We start from the raw sequence: 19,367 nt of genomic DNA, 5'->3' as shown, positions 1-19,367 counted from the left end.
GCCCAAGAAGCGCAGCTGTGGCCAAGCTGAGCTGAGGCCCTGGTCAGCATGGTAAACAGCTCCCTGCCCTTGCCCTGAGCTGGCTCCCAACAGTGAATATCTGCTGCTCACTTCCTTAATACAAAGTGCAGTCATCCTTGGAAAAGCTGGGATGCTCCTTACATCTCATATTGCCCAGAAGATACGTGATTCAGCAGGCAAATCTGTAAATACGAGTTGCCTCCCCCACCCACTTCAAGGCACACTTTCAGTTCGAGTTGGCTATATTCTACAAAGCAGTTCATCATCCCTTCTGATGGCAGTTCCACCCCTTGTTTAGACTGAGGGGGTGTCGATATTTGGGGATCTATCGCTCTTTTTTGAGCTATTAAAAATAAACATATCCTGGCTAAATCCAGGGTCTCTCACTTGAGCTCATAAGTCAACAAACAGTGGAAACCAGCTGGGATTCTTGCTGATCGATTTGCCAGGTTTGGAATATTCATTCCAATTCCCCTACACAGTAATCTCCTAGATGTCCTGGATACAACCCCCCCCCCCCGAATCATAGATTTCATTCACCTGCTATTCTAGTGATCCAACAGGGTCTCTGATATAGAAATATATCTCTTATTTCTCATTTCCTCTTCCCAAGCATCAAACTCCTGAGTCTGGCAGGTGAGGCGCAGGTATGGTTATGGGAAGCAATTTTGGGGAGGCCAGAAACGGAAGTGGCTGGAGGGTGTCCTGAGCCTCTGGGGTGCTTTTCTATTGCTCACAGTAGAGATCCTAACTTCTTGCTTCTCCACCCACATGTGGGATGGGCTTGTCAGGCCCCTAAATTCCCTTGGGTGGAGAAGTAAAGTGTTGCTGTTCTTTCTCTCCTTTGCCCACCCACATAGGTGTGTCTCCTTGGCAACAGGTTCCTCAGCCTCTAATTTTCCTCAGTTCTATTTTGATCTGCAATGAAATGCCAAGGGTGTTAATTCTTGTTCAGGGTGTGTGCGTGTGTGTGGCCGTCTTTGAAGGGGAGAAATATGGAATATTGATTTATCCACAGACAATGAACGTCACAGGATGTGTATATTCAGCAATATGCTCTGGGGCCTCCCTTCAGTTCAGAGAGCTGCTGGTTGGCTCCCACATCTGGTGGGCTACACTAAACTCTTGCTGTGTTGATGGCTTTCTTTCCAATTCATTCCTTCTTGTTCTGAGCAGCCACTTTTCGTTAAGGTCTTAAGCTTTCAAGCAAGACCAGCATTCAGCTGCTACAATGCCGAATGGAACAATAAATCATGAGGCCTCAGGCAGCGCAAGCAAACAAATTTCCTGCTCAAAGTACATTGTTCTGACTTGTATACTGGAGGCTCATTATGCAGCATGCTCTGAGCTCCCTGTCCTTCTGGGACCAACTATACAGGTACAAACATTTATACATAGTGCAGCACTATAGCACTTTTCCCCAACACAGTGCACGCCAGATATCTTGGACCACAATCCCCTTCATCTTGGCAATGCTGGCTGGGGCTGATGGCAATTGTAATGCAAAATACAGTGGTACCTCAGGTTACAGATGCTTCAGGTTACAGACTCCGCTAATCTAGAAATAGTACCTTGGGTTAAGAACTTTGCTTCAGGATGAGAACAGAAATTGTGTGGTGGTGGCACGGCTGCAGCAGGAGGCCCCATTAGCTAAAGTGGTACATCAGGTTATGAACAGTTTCAGGTTAAGAACAGACCTCCGGAACGAATTAGGTTCTTAACCCGAGGTACCACTGTCTCTGGAGGCCACCAGGTTGATGAAGGCTGCTCTCTAGTGTGGCATAGTGGCTAGTTCATGAGGTGTTAACTAGGAACGCCCAGTCTCAGCTGTCATCTCACTAGGCGGCCAGAGTTGGGCCACTTGCTCTCAACCTCACCATCCCATCTGCGGTATGAGATAAATAGTGGCCTGTCTAACCATAGGAGTGTCCTTTTCTTTAGGTAGAGGTGGCTGTCTCAGGCAGCTGATTTGGGTCATGAAAAGGCAGCCAGCTGTTTGTTACTTATTTTACATTATTGTATTTTTCCTGCAAGAGAGAAGGAGAGAGAGGTGGTGGTGGGGTTTGCCTCAAGGCCCAAAAGAAGCAGTTCAGCCTTGGGTACCAGGCCCCTTGATTTGAGGAGGAGGAGGCCTCATTTACTGCTCCAGCTCAGGTAGTGAGCATCTGTTTTAACAAATCTTGCGAACAATGAGCTTTGTGAGCCATTTGTGTAACTGTGTGTGCCAAATGAGCAGTTAGCCATTTGCATTTGCCACCTCAGGAGTGTGCGGTGTCAACTGTTCGTTGATCAGTATTAGGTGCTCTGCAGAATTATCTGTTCTGACAAAGCATTTTGTCAGGTGTTGAATCCTGAGTGCTTCTTGGAAGAGCATCAACACAAACGTGTGCATGGGTCGTTTGGAAGCCCACACAGAGGAGATCGTTCCTTTTTTCCTTAGGGTCCCCAAACATTGGCATCTAGATGCCTCCACTGCAGAGCATCCTTTGACTTTCTGCAGCTCAGGAGGATATAGAAAATACAGAGCATTTAAGCTACCCAAGACTCTCAGATTACTCAAGCAGGGGATTTTGATTGGGGTGACATGCAACAATATATTCCTAGCCACAGTCGCCAAATGATACAAGTTTACAGGGGTTCCAGGTACTTAACCAGGGTTTGTGTTTCCTTTGGAATGAGGCACAGCAGAGACTGTGGTGTCTTTAGGTTATATGGCTTAATTACACATAATATACAACCTGAGCCTATGATGGAGGGGTTGACTCAGGCTTTGTCTTTCGAACTATCAAAGAGCTGAAGGAGGGGCCCCACCCATTTGCTGTCTGGCACAGAGCCCCTTTTCCTTTGTTCTCTTAATGGCCCATTTCCCAGGTAATTACCTCATGAGGAAGCTAGCCTGGTCTATATTTTAACACTTGCTAATTTAAGGGATTAAAGGATTCTGGCACCCCAAACTCATAACAATATAAAGAGGAAAGAGGACAGGCCAATACATTGTTTTTATTTTTGGTTGGCCATTTATAATTAGTGTTTTATTCTTCCTTTTATAATTATCCGCTGTGCTGTTTTTTTTACTTTGTTGCATTTTAGTTATTTGATTGTTTTAGGGTTTGTTTGTTTTTAGTTTTGTAAACCACTGTAATATCTCCATGAATTGTGGTATATAAATACTTTAAATAAATAAATAAATAATAAGCTAAGTAGTATTTTTTACTTGTTTTTTAAAGCATAATTATACTGCCTTTTGACTATACATTCTTTGAGGTGGCGGGACACAGGTGGTGCTGTGGTCTAAACCCCTGAGCCTTTGGGGCTTGCTGATTGGAAGGTCAGCAGTTCGAATCCGCGCAACGGAGTGAGCTCCCATTGCTCTGTCCCAGCTTCTGCCAACCTAGCAGTTCGAAAGCACACCAGTGCAAGGAGATAAATAGGTGATTGGACTTAATCCAGAGGTCATTTACCTTTACCTTTGAGATGGCTTAAAATATTAATAACCAATAGGCTCAGTTTGCAATAAAATCCAATTAAAACAGCACAGAGTGGGATATGTAAGCAAAACAGCAAAAATAGCAGCAGATAAAAATAGCTTCCCAAACTGGAGCAGGAGCTGAGAAATGGAACCGCAAGAGAATAGCAGCTCAGCCATTCAATACGTAGGTGTAAAAAAACTGCCTTCATTTAGTCCCTAAAAGCCAATGATGACTTAGCACCTTATGATTCCATGGGGGGGGGGGGCCTTCTGTAAATTGGACACCACTACAGAGATGACTTTCTTCCCTGTCAGCACCTACCTTATTTCTGAAGGTGAGGGTGCCTGGACTAGGACTTCCAAAAAAGACAGCTTCACGGGCTCAAGCAGCACAAAAACCCCCCAACGATCTTTATAAAAGCCCCTCCAGACATCGTTTTCATTCTGCGTTCATGATTATGGTGCTATTGGAAGTGGCCATTGCAATCCAGCTTTCAATGCTAGTTGCACCTGCAAACATTTCAGGGTGGCCAGACTGCTTCGTTTCTAATTGGTGTATATCCTGTAGCCTGAAATCCCATAACTTTTCACATCACAAATGTTCTGGGTTGTTGTTTTTTATTGTCCTTCTTTTTGTTGCACCTGAGCCCCTCTGGGCAGCAATAATGTGGTGACAATAGGAAAGCAGCCCAGAGCAACTAATAAAGCAGAATAAATCCACCACTAAGGCAATTCTTATTATGTCAAGAACATGCTGCGGAATATGCCCACAATAAAACACTTTGCTTGCGACACCCAAATAGTACCGCACCGTATTTTTCGCTCTATAAGACGCACCAGACCATAAGACGCACCTAGTTTTTGGAGGAGGAAAACAAGAAAAAAAAATCCTGAATCCCAGACACCAGAACAGCAAGAGGGATCACTGCACAGCCTGCATTCACTCCATAAGACGCACACACATTTCCCCTTACTTTTTAGGAGGGAAAAAGTGCATCTTATAGAGCAAAAAATACGGTAGCTTCCTGATTGGCAAGCATGATGGTGAAGTGAAACTTGTGCAAGCCTAGAGACACCTACTTCCTCCTTTGCATTACTTCCCCTTTCACTACCCTTTCTGAAATCAGGATAGCTGCATTCAAGTCCTGAAGGAGCTGAGCTGTCATTGAGAAGCCCTTCAAGCAGCCACTCATATACGAATTGGATTGGCCATAACGCAAGAAAGTGAGATGGTCAGCCAAAGGACCAGCAGATTGAAACAGCCTAAGAGATTCATAATTGCTGTGGTGATCATCAGCTTGAACTCTGGACGCCCAGGAAGTCCTTCCACATTAATCACATATTGTTTTGTTTCAATTAGGAGAGAGGAAAATCTCCCCAGAAGAGCCCAGGGGATAAGGGCTCTACCCTGACCGGGAGAGAGCGGTCGGAATACATGCGGTGGAAGAAGGAACGGGAACAGATTGACCTGGAGCGACTGGCACGCCACAAGAACGCAAGGGGGGAATGGCGGCGGGCTTGGGACACAGAAAAATCAGAGCACATGTAAGTTGTCTCCCAGTCAACACACACTCTGCATGCTTGTAGGCCAGGCATGGCCAAACTTGGCCCTCCAGCTGTTTGGGGACTACAATTCCCACCATCCCTGACCACTGGTCCTGTTAGCTAGGGATGATAGGAGTTGTAGTCCCAAAACAGCTGGAGGGCCAAGTTTGGCCATGCCTGCTGTAGGTCATCTTTTACCAACCCAGTGCCCTCCAAATGTTTTGGACCAGGGCTTTTTCAGCCATAACTCACCGGAGCTCAATTCTGGCACCTCTCAGGTGGGTGCCATTGCCATTCAAAGAGAACAAGGGAAGTGTTCATGGTGAGTTCCGACATCTATCTTCAAAAACAAACAAACACAGAACTGTTTTAGACTACAACCCCCATCAGCCTCCCTGTGGCTTGCACTTGATGGGGCTGGTGGGAATTGCAGTCCAAAACATCTAGAGGGTACCAGGCTGGCCAAGGCAGATTGTAGCCTGCAAAGAGGTCAGTGATAGGAAAAATATCCTGGTGGGAGCTAGAAAGCTGATGGGAAGTAATATGCTTCATGCTACTCTTGGGGCTTTGTGGGCTTTATGGGGCTTGTGATTGCTAGAGAAAGAGGGTAGTATATCAATGTCTCTGCCTAAATAGATGGCTCAGAGTCAACTACCCACAGAGGATCCATTAAAAGATGGACTCTCCTTCCTTGGAGGTTTTTAACCAGAGGTTGGATGGCTATATATCATGGACACGTTAGTTGGGATTCCTGCATTGCCAGGGTTGGACTAGATGACCATTGGGTCCCTTTCAGTGCTAAAATTTTATAATTCTATGAACATCAGGGCATGTGCAAGTTAAGAAGAAGAAGGCAACTCATGTTGATAAGAAAACGGCCCCTTGTAAAGGAGGACATCACAATTTATATTTGTTTAACTAAGAGCCAGTCTAATTTATTAGTGAATGCCCTCCATACAGTCCAGAGGGATTCCGAAGGGAGATACTGGTTATTTTGTATTTTAAAACTGACCTAAAAACACAGAATTTGCAGCCAGCCACTTGGCAAAACTGTTTGGCAGCAGTTTTCAGGGCGGGCAAAAGCAAGGACTGTTTCATAACAAGGGGTAGGTTTACACAGTCATTTGTTAATGTGTTAAATTTAACATGAGCAGCCTTTTGGGAAGATTCTTCTCTGCCCCAGCTTCATACATGAACTATTCTTCTTTCATTTGCAGGTTTGATGATACTAAAGATGGAGAGCCAGCTTTGGATTGTGTCCACAACAAGAAAGGTGAGCAAAGGGCTGGACATGTATTTACTGGCAAGTGCTTTTCTGACTGCTTTTAACTGTTCTAGAATTGCTTTCCTTTTCCTTTTTGTGCTTAAATTGTGGAACTGTTTGCCTCCGCTCCCCAGACTCTTTCACGAGGAAGCACAGAATAGACATTCAATAAGTGAATAAATAAGTTGATGTCAGGTTCAAAAAAATACACCCCTAAACCTGGTGTGCAAACTTTCAAGAGCAGTTGCTAAGCCAATCCTGATTCTGTGTGGCTCTCTAGGTGGGGAAAAAAGCATGTGTGTGGGAATAGCAATGTTAAGCAGTGTGTCCAGTGTTTTGGAACGGGGGTTGGGGTTGGGGAATCATGGGCAACTCTCAAAGATTCTTGCACTGCGTTCTTTCTTTACTCATGTGAGTTCTTTATTTCTGTACCAGCTGGGGATATGAGACAGTTCCCGTGTTAAAGTGCAAATAAAACAATAATTTTTGTTCTGCACCATAAAGGAAAAGTCAGAGCACAGCTTGCTTCTTAGGGCTCTCATGTGTGCTTCATGGTATTCTCTTGAGATGTTCCCCAGAACTCCATCCCTGAACTCTGCATTCACCAGAAGGGACACTCCAATTGCCTATATTGACTAGGTCAAAATCCACTGTCTGCCTTTGTAATAAGACTCTGACCACTGTGAAAATTGGAAAGTTTCTATCTTGGGGGTGGGGGTTAGAAAAGAGACTGAAGACAATGCCTCTAAGCGAGGCAGATAGAAATCAAAATCCATGTTCCGATTCACAAAACAAAATATATTTGGAAGCAACTTTCCAATAAATGTTGAAGATTTCAACCGGCACATAGATTTCTAAAAAAAAGTTCACTATTTTTGCTCGCCACTGTTATACTAGCTGCTTTCTCGGTTCCCTTTTCACCAATGTACAGATTTTTATATTAGCTGATGAATCACCTGATCTTCCCTTTCCTAGATGTGCAAACTGTTTTTACGTCAAATTAGGCAATCTGTTCTGTGCTCTGCTGCTGCTCTTGCTGCTGGGGGATGGAATTTGTTGTTACATGATCCTGCTCTGTTACATGCTTTGTCCTTTCAAGGAGGAAGAAATGTGAAGAAGTCCCAGCACCGATCCTTGCCTTCTGAAGGAAAAAGTAAGTCTCAGGAACAGGGCTGAGTTCAGTTCAGCCATAATGTAAATGCTGGCTTTCTTTTCCATGTCAGAAGTATCACAAAAACATTTCCTAGATAGGAAGTTTTTGCCCCCAAGACCATCTTGCCATCACTCCAGGCCCAGAGTTAATGTTGCATTTGTCGAGGCCCTGGATATCATACAACTTTCCCTGACCTTCAGATGCTAATTGCGAATATTTCTGTGGGTTTGTGCTTCCTTCCATTGCTATACTGCTGCTGCTATTTCTTGTACCTTTCTGTGACATCACAGCTCGATGGGAATATTTGGGAGACTGAAGTAAAGGAGAACTGAAATCCCCCTCCCCCAAAAGCAAGATTCATCGACCCTATACTGTCTCTTTCCTTGCAAAGAGGGCACACACTGCTGGCTAACAGCCAAGGACAAAGCAGGCGAGAAGCAGAGCTGTATGCTAGGAGGCAGGCTGGGAATGGTTCCATATAGGACAATCAGAGTGGGCACGTTGCAGGGGTTCTAGTTTCCAGACATGTGAACCAAAGCTTTGCAACCAGGGAGCATTCTGGGAATAGTTGAAGAAGAGGACTGCACCAGGAAGTTCCATGGGCTTTGTGGCTGAATAGCCTACAGAGATGGCACAAGGGGTGGGGGAAGAGTGGTATTTGGATAACCAAAGAAGCAAGCAAGGAAATAACTGAATCAGGACAGGAAGGCTCACAAAAAACACTCCCACTGTTTGATTTTGGAAGTTTGCTTAGATATTTCTAGCCAGCCTGCCTGCCTCCCCCTCTCCCTGCTATGAAGAGCCAGGCAATCTCCCACCTATACACTGACCAGATCCAGACCTGCTTATCTTCAGCAAGCTTGCTGAGTGGCACACGCCTTCAGACCAAAATCCTGGAACCCCATGAAAGTGGACACTTTTATCTTTCTCAGTGCAATCCCCTCATCCCTGGCTAACTGCATGGGTGACATCCAACTAAACAGGCCAGTGCAATGACGTTCAGCTGAACAACCTAACTTCTCGACCTTCTCCTCATCCCATGCTCCCCCCTCAGTCTGCTCCGGAGAGTAGGGGGAACCCCTGGAACAGAGGTGCACAGGGAGAGAAAAAGGTGGGGAGGTTACACTAGAGGAAAATGCTTTAGCTGTGCAATGTAACTGTTTTGTTGGATACCACCCAAGGATTCTGTAGCACTTTCACTTCCAGTCCTCATGGCTGCTGGACCCTTCTTTAGCCATGGAGGTCAGAACTGTGGCGTATTGTGGCCTGGTGCTGGACTGGCTAGCCTTGGCTCATGGTGTTTTTCTTTTAGGTGGAGGTCAGCACAGAAGAAGCACCAGTGAGTCTGCTGCCAGAACATTGCCAGTAGTGAGCAGTAAAGCCAGAGGGAAGGACAGACTAACAGGCAGAGCCAGAAGGTAAGGGAGCAACTTTCAATGTGACTTCACTGCCTCTGGTGGGAGACCTGCTCAGCCAAAATGAGCATCTCCACTCAGGCCTTATCCACACTTCGGGTTGCCATATTTCAAAAAGTAAAAACCAGGACATCCTGAAATTTGTTGAGCTTTTTCACAGAAACCCCCAAGTTGTTCAGCTTCTTTAAGGAAAACCCATTTTTTCTATTGACTTGCCTAAGATCCAGGACAAAGCACCGCCTTTCAGAAATCCCCCCATGTCAATTCCACCTTTGAAATCCCAGTAATGTCTGGGAAAACCAAGTCATATGACAGCCTTGTCCACCCTTATCTTTTGCCCCATCCTTTCCAAGCTCAGGCCCACGCTTCAAAGCTCCGTATCCAAGTGTTCTTTTTCCCCACCCTAGACTTTTCCCCCACCCTAGACCCACAAAAACTCGCTCTATAAAGCAGAAGTGCAACAAATGGCAATTGAGGTTTTCCACAAATTGCCATTTGCTCCATTTCAGTGGTTTGTTGAAAGGGAGACGTCAGTAACACAAAATGCTAATGGAGACTACTACTCCCAATTCTTAAGAAAAGTGAAGACTTCTTTACTTATTACAGTGCCATCCTAACCATGTGTATTCTGAAGTAAGTGCTGTTGAATTCAGTGAGATTTACTCTTGGAATCAAATCTCATCCAACTATGTTGCACATTTCACAAATAAACTGAAACGAACTACCGTATTTTTCACTCTATAAGACGTACCAGACCACAAGACGCACCTAGTTTTTGGAGGAGGAAAACAAGAAAAAAAATATTCTGAATCTCAGAAGCCAGAACAGCAAGAGGGAACATTGTGCAGTGAAAGCAGCAATCCCTCTTGCTGTTCTGGCTTCTGTTGTAGCTGCGCAGCCTGCATTCGCTCCATGGGATGCACACACATTTCCCCGTACTTTTTAGGAGGAAAAAAATGAGTCTTAAAGAGCAAAAAATACGGTATTTGCAGAGCAGTGTTCCTAGTGTCATAATGCACAGCCCATCTTCATACCCGCTGCCACCATCTCCAGCTCATGTGCTGTTTGATTGGTTGCTGATCTCAGAGCTCTTGCCATCCATTCAAAAATTTGACTTTCAGTGGACAAGGACTTTCCCCCCTTTAAAACTTACCAATTACAATCCCTTTCAGGGGTGGGGGGCAGTATCATGAATAAACTGTTTCAAGAATAGATTGCATCACTAAGGAAAATGCACATGAATACCCAAAGGCAATGACTCCAGGAAGATAATTGCAACAAATCATGTTTTCTTTTTCCAGACTATACTGAAAATGAGTTCAATTGCATGAGTAATTCTTTGTTAGTCTGCCCCGGTGGGGGCTAGAATAGTGCCAATAGGAGGTTTTTCCCCCTAGCTGCATAATTTTCATCAGGATTGTGGCTGGGTAGGAAAGTGTTAAACTTTCTTTCTCCAGTACACTACAGTACTGGAGAGCCAGTGTGGTGTAGTGGTTAAGAGTGGTGGACTTGTAATCTGGTGAACCGGGTTCGTGTCTCCGCTCCTCCACATGCAGCTGCTGGGTGATTTTGGGATAGTCACACTTCTCTAAAGTCTCTCAGCCCCACAGAGTGTTTGTTGTGGGGGAGGAAGGGAAAGGAGAATGTTAGCCGCTTTGAGACCCCTTCGGGTAGTGATAAAGCAGGATATCAAATCCAAACTCTTCTACTGTGATCTTAGTGAAAATCCTCCTGCACCTGTGATTAAAGAAAGCCTCCCCTCCCGCATCGCCCCCTTGCCCCACCCCACAAACATATCCATAGTGCCAAGACACGAAGCTAGAATTTGACTTACTCTTTTTGGAATTTTCTAGCTATTAGATCACGCTATTGATAGAAGCAGTTTCTGTTTATTTGGTCTATAGATGTACATCAAAGATGGTGTGGCATTATCAGGGCAATTACACTGGGGGGGGGGGGAGACGACAGTATATATATATATATATATGCACAAATTGTGCCTTTTAAAATGAGACTATAACAGAATCCGCAAATGAACAGAAATTCCATGCAAGTATGATTAGATTCCTCCTATCCTAAATTCCATTAAAAGCTAGTCCAGAATATCAGAATTGCTCTTAAAAGTGCCCTTGGCACATTGCCATTTGTCTCCTATGGTTTTTCATCTCAGAATTGTCCACATATGGACAGTAACACAACTGCAAAGCAGCACAGTATTTCCACGGCCACAGTGGGAATATGCCGCTCATATTAAGCAAGCAGTTGTTATGCATGAGAAGGGAAACTTATTTCAGGAGAAAGATGTTGTTGTTGGGCTTTTATGGCCCATTAAATATAGTCTGCTTACTCAACTTTATGTGTGTATCACAAATCACACTTGTTTTTTTATTCCTTGCTGGTGTTTGAGTTAGAGCTTTCAAATTAAATTGGTGTGTTTGGACTTGCCTTTATAAATGAGATTGTTCCTGAGACTTAGCCCTTGCCCGTACAGCAAACTTAAATCTCTTGCTTCTTCCAATACGTAGCATTGCTTCTGTCTGTAATTAGGTGCAATTATGCCATTTTTGTTTCTCGCAGCATAAAAATGCTTTAGGAAAAGGGTGAAAATACAGCTACATTTGCATTTTAAAGCTCCACTGGAGTGGAAAAACAAAGCAAACCTGCAAGACCAACCACTACAGCACAGGCAAACCAAAAAATATAGATACGGTTTGTTAAATCAGGGGTAATGAATGGCTTATTCTTTTATCAGCTTTGACTTGCGCTCCCCTACCCTGAAACCTGATAAACTAGATCAGGGGCCAGCAACCTTTTGGAGCTGTGGGCCAGTCCACCATCTCTCAGACCATGTGGTGGGCCAGACTATATTTTTTTGGGGGGGGGATGAAACAATTCCTATGCCCCACAAATAACCCAGAGATGCATTTTAAATAGAAGCACACATTCTACTCATGTAAAAACACCAGGCAGGCCCACAAATAACCCAGAGATGCTTTTTAAATAAAAGGACACATTCTACTCATGAAAAACACACTGATTCCTGGACCAGCCACGGGCTGGACTGAGAAGACGATTGGGCTGCATCCGGCCCCTGGGCCTTAGGTTGCCTAACCCTGTACTAGATAACACCGTAGCAGTACTTGGAAAGCAGTTCTTCCCCACTTGTAATCATCAGGGCAGAAGCTGAGGCTGGAAGGCAAGACGGGACCATTGAGTCTGGTAAGAAAGTAAACAGTGAGGAGCAAGAGAAGAATGGTAACTCTGATCACAATGCCCACTGAGCAACCACCTTCAGTGCCACCATAAGATATATACAAGGTTATAGCCACATCCATAAAATACTACTGTCCCCCTCTCATGAAAGTGTAATGAAGTCATTGGGATCCAATTCCTGGGACAGTCCCTTGCTGGAGACACAATTCCCAGCCCAGAGAGTGTAATTTCAGCACCAGAATCAGGACATTTGCAAACCCAGCTTCTCCAAGCACACCAAGGTGGAGCTCACCCTCCAGCAGAAGATTGCGAGTGCCCCATCTTACAGTGCTATACCAACAACAGGTGTTGTCCAGCAGTGGTGAAATTGCATTTATTTCAGAAAGGCAGTTTCCCGCCCACCTCCTAGAGTGGTATGAATAGCAATTCCCCATAGGAGTTCAGAGTAGTGGCAACAGCGCTGCTCAGTATCCAACAGTGCCGCTGCTTCCACCACCAACCTCTGCTGATGAGGTGTATTTAATTTTTTTATAACCACCCACCTACCTGCTGACATACCTGAAGTGGCAGCATGGTGATGTAAGCACTAATGACTGAAGTCCGTAGCACGGAGTGGGTACCAACGGTGCTAGAACTCATATAAAAATCGTAATGCACATGTGACCTGAAAACAGGTACAAAAGAACAGCTGCCAGTGGAACAAATGAACAGGAAAAATCTCAGCTTCATGTTCATTAATCTCTTTTTCTAAAGGGCATTAGCAACGCCCTCGTTCTGTGTTAATACAGTACTGTAAGATTGGGGTTTAAACAGAAGGGGTTTAATGAATCCAGGAGTAGTGCTAGAGATTGACAACAGTCCTAGCCAAGTTGCCAAGTAACAACTCCCCCCTATAGTTTGGGAGATTGGCTGATAGTTCTAAACTGCTGCTGTTCACAATGGCTAGGAAATATCTGAAGGGGAAATAACAGTTATGAATGGGGGGGGGAGGGGCTGTACGCCCTTCTAATTCCTGGATCCAGCAAGTGTTAAAATCTGAGCAAAGATTCAAATTCCTGGAATAGCCAGGCTAGTTTCCTGGTGAGGTAATGGGTCATTAAGGAAACAAAGGGAGTGACTCTGTGCCAGATGACAAATGGCACAAACTTGTGGGTAGTTAGAAAGACAAAAGCCAGAGTGGAGAGTGGCATGATGTGAGCTAGAAGCTGGAAGCAACAGGCTGGGAAGCCAGAGATTCAGAGCAATGCCTTTTTCTGGTGGAATCAAAGGCTGTGGCTATGGGAGAAGCAAGACCCTCTTGGGATGTTAATGCTGCGAGCCCCTCTATCATAGGCTCAGGTTGTATATATGTGTAAATAAACCACATATCCTAAAGACACCACAGTCTCCACTGTGTCTCATTCCAAGAAAACTGAACCCTGGGTAAGCACCTGGAACCCATGGAAACTTGCACCGCTCAGAGCTTGGGGTGGCATGCAACATAATTCTTGCATGCACCCCCAGCTAAGAATGAGGTGATCTCCCTGTGAAGAGAAATTGGCTTGACAGTGAGAAAGTCTGACACATAAATGGAGATTCCTTCCAAACCTCCTGTCCATTGAGCATTCATCCCAATTTGGTTGCACAGCATTTCTGGGAAGGTTCAAAGAGGGCCATTTAGTGAGCGTTCTCAGGGAGGTGATGCAATATTGTGTCAAGCAAGTGGTATTCCACATTTCCTACTGCATTTTACTGTCACTTTCCTTATTGCAAAGTCCGATTTGAGTGGGGAGGGAGAGGCAATTCAGCTTTAGTTGTGTAACCTGAATTTGTCAGTATAAACTAAGATGGTGAACTTTCCTCTATCACTCCATCTGCACACTGGGAAAAATGAGCCACTTGGATTTCTGCTTTCCTGGGAAAAGTGCTCCAATTAGTTGTATTTTCCCTTGTATACTGAAGAATATAACCTCTTTGTAAATATACTGTATACATTGCTTTGCTAAATTTTGTACTATTTTAATAGAACCTTTCATAGAGTCTGTGTCAGGAAAAGAGGCAGCAACTCACCTGTTACTTGCTCTATGTGTGTGAAATAGAAGATACTCTGGAATACATTCCTTCTCTTGGTGTTAGTTCGCAAACTGTGGCAGACAGCTCCATAAATCACTGGTACATGCTGTTAGTCTAATGACAAATGTCTGGGAATAGAAATTTGATTTTATGGTTTTTATTATATTACAGTTTTAACAATCAGCTTGTGAAAGATTAATGGCCCCTGATGAACCTTTGGAATTAAGATGAATATGCTCTTTAGATGCTGCGAGTGCAAATGTTGTGATGAATCTGGACAATCTGAGCATCTTTATAAGAAGGATTGCCGCAAGAGCTAACATGGTTTATAGGCAGTTTCCAAAAACGGAGGCAAGCATGAGCAAGAGCAGACCTCCTGTGCTCTCACTGCCTGGTTTTTGAGAACTGCTTAAAGAAACAATAACAAGGAACACAGACTTAATCCCAACTCATACTCCTCATCCTCTGATATCATAGTAGATAGTCAGTAGTTACATGCTTCACCTTTTCTTCTTAATGACTGGTTGTTACTGGTGGAAAACTTGGAATCTTTTCTAGGGTTGTGTTCAAGACCCTCTGCTCCTCAAGGAGACGGAGCTCCCAGATTAGGCAAAACAGCTATTATCCAAAAGGGAGCCCTATCAACATTTGACAACCCTCATTTTGTGTGTGATGTTTTACAGATGGGATGCCAAGGAAGGTGAAGAAATGCCCTTTGTAAAGGATGAACCTGATAAGCAGGTGAGTCTACTCTATAGAGTGTTGCTTAGATCAGGAGTGGGGAACCTTTTCTGGTTCTGTGGGCCAGATCCTTATCAGCATCTATCCTTACAGGCCAACTGTGATGGGTGAGTAGGGCCACCCCCCTGTCCTTTTGGAGCTCTTTGCAAACCGTTTTTGTTTTAACAGAATTTGGTTTCATCAGCAAGCTTTGCCACCTCAGGTGGGCATGCTTTGGGGGAAACAGCCTCCTGAGAGATGTTGGCAACCCTGGCAAGCCAGGTTGGGTCCACTGAGCAGAAGTGCCTTACCAAACAAAATAACACCAAGCCTTGTGCTTTACATTAATTCAGAAGAACTACAGCCCTTGGTTCTTAACTCATCAAAGTAGGGTAGTGTCTTCCATTAACTGGGGGCCAAGCTGGATGAGATTCTCACTAATGCCTGACCAGGCTCCTGGAGGTTTATGTTTCTTGAACTGAAATGCATCTAACAGGGGGTTGCAGATCTGATTGGAGTAAGGCGGTGGAGGAGAGAAAGAAGATGCTTAACTCTTTCCCCTCACACTGCTTTTATGTAGATACACACACAGAAACACATCTAGTTGCTTTCCCTCCCATGATGGGAAAGAAATAATCCTGTATCCTCCTCAAGGATTGGGTTGTAGCTATGTTGTACCTATGAACTCTGCTGTCACTGCTCCAAGATTTTCAGCTTCATACTACTTTTCAGCTTCATTCTACTTTGGCACACAGAAGCTTGCACTGGGAAGGTGAGAAAAGCTAATCCTTTAACCAATGCTTATGAGTATGAGGGAAGATCTCTGTGTTACCAGAGTGGCCCGGGAATTTCTTCAACGTTGCCCAGTCCCAGGTCACAACAGTTATATTGTGTATATAATATATTCTGTCTCTCCAATAATAAATCATTAATAGGCCAAATCCTATGCAGTGTATTTCAAAATATGCCAAATTGATTTTGAAGGGTTTGGCCTAATATGGAGATGTTTGTGTAAATGATAAATTGTTTCATTGCGATGAAGAACGGTGCATATTTTAAAGTACTGTACATTTTCCCACTCTGGTTGCTAGGTGGTTTTTTTAAAGGGCCATTTGTGCCTCAGTTGTTTGCATGCCCCAGCACTGCTTATAAACAGGAATTATGTGAGCCAGACAAATCATTTCCTGCATCAAGTGTGGTGTAGTAGTGAGAGTGCTGAGCTAGGACCCGGTCCAAATCACAACTAAGGCTGCAATTCTATAACCCCATGTTGCCTTTGAATTCAACAGGGTATAGTTCTGAGTAGGAATGGTTAGGATTATGTTGTAAGCCATGAAGCTCACAGCAGGAGAAGAAGGAGAAGGAGAAGGAGAAGGTGAAGGAGTTGTATACTGCCCTAGACTCCTTAGGGTAGTGATAAAGCAGGATATCAAATCCAAACTCTTCTCTTCTTCTTCTATACCCGCAAGTCTCAGTAGCTGTGCTTTAGTTTTCTCACTAGTGAAAGGGAGACTTTAGTCACCTCTGGCAGCCAGCTACGGATACCAACAGCTTTGTAAGGGTAATCTGTTCTTTCTTTAAGTCAATTGTGTAATACATAACTAAGCAAAGTTTTGTCTTCTGTCATTCTAGAGATCCTTGAGCAACGAGCAACTGAAAAAGCAAGCTCTGGCTAGTGAAGCAGTCAAGGAGCATAACTTCCCAGCAGGCCTAGAGAATAATATAAAGCCCCCGGAACACAGTGCTCCCTTGCCTCAAGCCCAAAGAGATGAATGGAACCAATCTGCAGGTGAAGAGCAGGGTGCAAATGAAAAAGCCAAGAGGTACCTAACCCAGGGCATGTCTCCTGCAATCAGAGCGGATGAGACCGGGGCAGATCTCAAACTCAGTAAGTCAGTAACTGGGACTGATTTGTCTCCCAAGGGCAACTATATGAATAGCAGCTCTTCTCAGGGAGTGCCTGGGAATGTGGTGCAGACTTCTGGGTGCGACCTTCAAGAAATCAATTCCATAGTCTATGAAGGTGGCTTAGACAAAAGTGTGTATTGTGAACGGAACCCTTGTGGGGAGCAGGCAGGAAACAGTAGTGAGCTGTTGAACAAGGAAGGAGGAGGTGGTGAAGGCCAAGGGCTGATCACAGTAGGACAAGGAGAAGAGAACCAAGTTGGTGGCCTCCAGAAGGAGATAATACCTGTGAAAGAAAGTGACACTGCAGCCTGCCTTGTTCGAACGGAGGAGTCCAGGTCTCCATGTAAAGAAATTCCAGACCCGACGAATGAATATGTACAGGAAGGGGCACAAATGAGGAACAAGGAAGAAGACGAACCTCAGTCGTGCAGTAACAAAGCACAGGATTAAGACCGAACACACAGGGCTCCGTAGAGGCCAAAGGTGAGTGCAATGCTAGCCCCTCCACTTGGCGTTTTATGTAGATTTCTAGCCTGCTCTGTCCCAAGAGCTCAAGCCTGGTAGCTCAGTTACACCTAAAAAGATGGGACATCACCATCCAAGAAGTTCTCCTGCCCATCCCCTACTGAAATGAATCATACTTGGCTCTTGCACTTGTAGGACTGTTTTCATTCATTACACTGAGGTTTAAACAGGAAAACCCCCTCGTGGATTCAGTCCTTGTCCCTTAGGAGCACAGCTCATACTTGACCGGCCACTTTATGTTGAAGAACTAGGCCCAGGGGTCTGCAACCCGCGGCTCCGGAGCCGCATGTGGCTCTTTTACACCTTTGCCGCGGCTCCGGGGCGGATACTAGCGAGGGGAGGAGGCGCATTGTGCGCGCCGACACTCCCCACTGTGGCGGGCGCTGTACTGGCTGTGACGTCGCATGGGGGCGGTGCGTGCGTTAGTCACGCACCGTCCCGACGTCACCTTCCCACCCGCTGTCAGATCGCGGCTCCGGAGATATATTTGTTTTAAATGTCGCAATGGTTTTGCGGCTCCCAGGTTTTTTTTCCTTCGGAAACGGGTCCAAGTGGCTCTTTTGTCTTAAAGGTTGCAGACCCCTGAACTAGGCATTATTGTGATGATTCTTGGAAGCTGCATTTTCTATAGGTTGGTCAATTCCCACTTACTAGGCACAGATCCTAACATTACATGGATGAATCTGTCATTACGCTGCTAAACGGTTCACAGCAGAAGATAGTAAGCAACAACCAGCTTCCAAATGATTACAAGCTGTAATGAGAATGCAGCTCTCTTCTTCAAAGCTGCATGTCTTAATCTTGGGCAACCCTGCTGTGATCCTAGTAAAGATCATCAAGACCATTCATTCATTTGTTCAGATTATCTAGTTGGGGGTAAAAAGGAAAACCCCTGGAGAAGTGGAATGCTCTTCTCCAGCAGTGCATGCAGTATGGTAGGTCTTTTCTTCCAGGTTATACTTTCCAGACTTTTAGGTTTCAAACAAACATATTCAGCTGCCATTCCCAACCTTGTTCCAAGCTGTTTCCTTCCCAGAAAACCACCAATATCCACAGAGCAAAGCTGAGAAACATTGAGTAAAATGGCTAAACTAAGATTTTTCATGCACTCTTTTACACACAATAATCTCCCTCCAGTGAAATGAATGGGGCAACCAAAGTGCAGTAGAACTCCATGCACAAACCAATGCTGTGAGATTACTCTAGTGTTAGAGCAGGGGCCTTAGGCAACATGGAAATGGCAAGCTGCCCATGGCTGTCCCAGTGAGCCAAATGTCAAGTTAGAATTTGATTTCCTTTTCAAAAACTAAATAAATAAATTGAATTTACCATTTAATTTTAAAGATTTTTTTTTATAAAAAAAGTTCAATTATTTACACCCACTACAAGACTATTCAGCATCTAAGTAAATAACACAGGAAGTCTCAGATTTTGAAATGGATCATATGATATTTCAAACGTAGGTAAACCTCTGAAGAGCCGAATCATCATGCTTTTGAAATGTTAAAGCAGTTTAGTGTACTTACAACCCATGTTAAAACAATGTCGGTGCAAATTGTTAACACACACACAGCTTTGCAGTTTTCTTTTTGTGTTTAATATTTTATTTTATTTTATATTAGTCCTGGTCTTCTGATCTGCAGATGCAAGAAATGGTGCTAAGAGGAACCATACGTGAGAAACTATAGCAAACCCCTTTGCTTGTAACATGCAGTTTCTTTTTTATCATCATCACCATCAATCACTATTACTTATTAATAAGACTTGTCTATCTTGATGATCTGAAATTGCCTTAGGTTAAAAAAAAAAAGACTTGGTAGAATGTTGAGGTTCCTGCTCGTCCCACACATTTCATGTCAAGTTGTAAGGCCATCCTTCTTCATATTGCCATCCATCAGTGGAGCCCTTATGTCGGTGACAGATTTCACACATAGAGCTGTTAGCTGTGACCCATTTCTCCAAGGAAACAACTCAGGAACATGTGACTTTAATGCTTTGCAGCCGGTATCTTATCCATTGATGCAATTTCTGTCAGAGAACAAGGAAATGCTGCTTTTTTATTCAGAATAAAGATTGCCTCCA

At 44.3% G+C, this 19,367-nt stretch overlaps 1 protein-coding gene across 2 annotated transcripts in view; it reads left to right on the top strand.

The window, feature by feature from the left end:
• The window catches only part of CCDC9B (coiled-coil domain containing 9B), a 53,760-nt gene that overhangs the window by 30,213 nt on the left and 4,180 nt on the right, over positions 1-19,367 (top strand). For both annotated transcript variants that reach the window (XM_082240170.1, XM_082240171.1), the window contains exons 7-12: positions 4,851-5,035; positions 6,253-6,308; positions 7,399-7,452; positions 8,765-8,870; positions 14,816-14,873; positions 16,485-17,243. In XM_082240170.1, coding sequence (XP_082096296.1) covers positions 4,851-5,035; positions 6,253-6,308; positions 7,399-7,452; positions 8,765-8,870; positions 14,816-14,873; positions 16,485-17,210 — 1,185 coding nt within the window. In that variant the 3' untranslated portion in view covers positions 17,211-17,243. The remainder of the gene's footprint in view (positions 1-4,850; positions 5,036-6,252; positions 6,309-7,398; positions 7,453-8,764; positions 8,871-14,815; positions 14,874-16,484; positions 17,244-19,367) is intronic.

Source organism: Podarcis vaucheri (genome assembly GCF_965113315.1).
Source record: "Podarcis vaucheri genome assembly, chromosome: 1".
Classification (NCBI taxonomy): domain Eukaryota; kingdom Metazoa; phylum Chordata; class Lepidosauria; order Squamata; family Lacertidae; genus Podarcis; species Podarcis vaucheri.
Note: the sequence above shows the minus strand (reverse complement) of the source record. Positions and strands in the feature narration are given on the sequence as shown.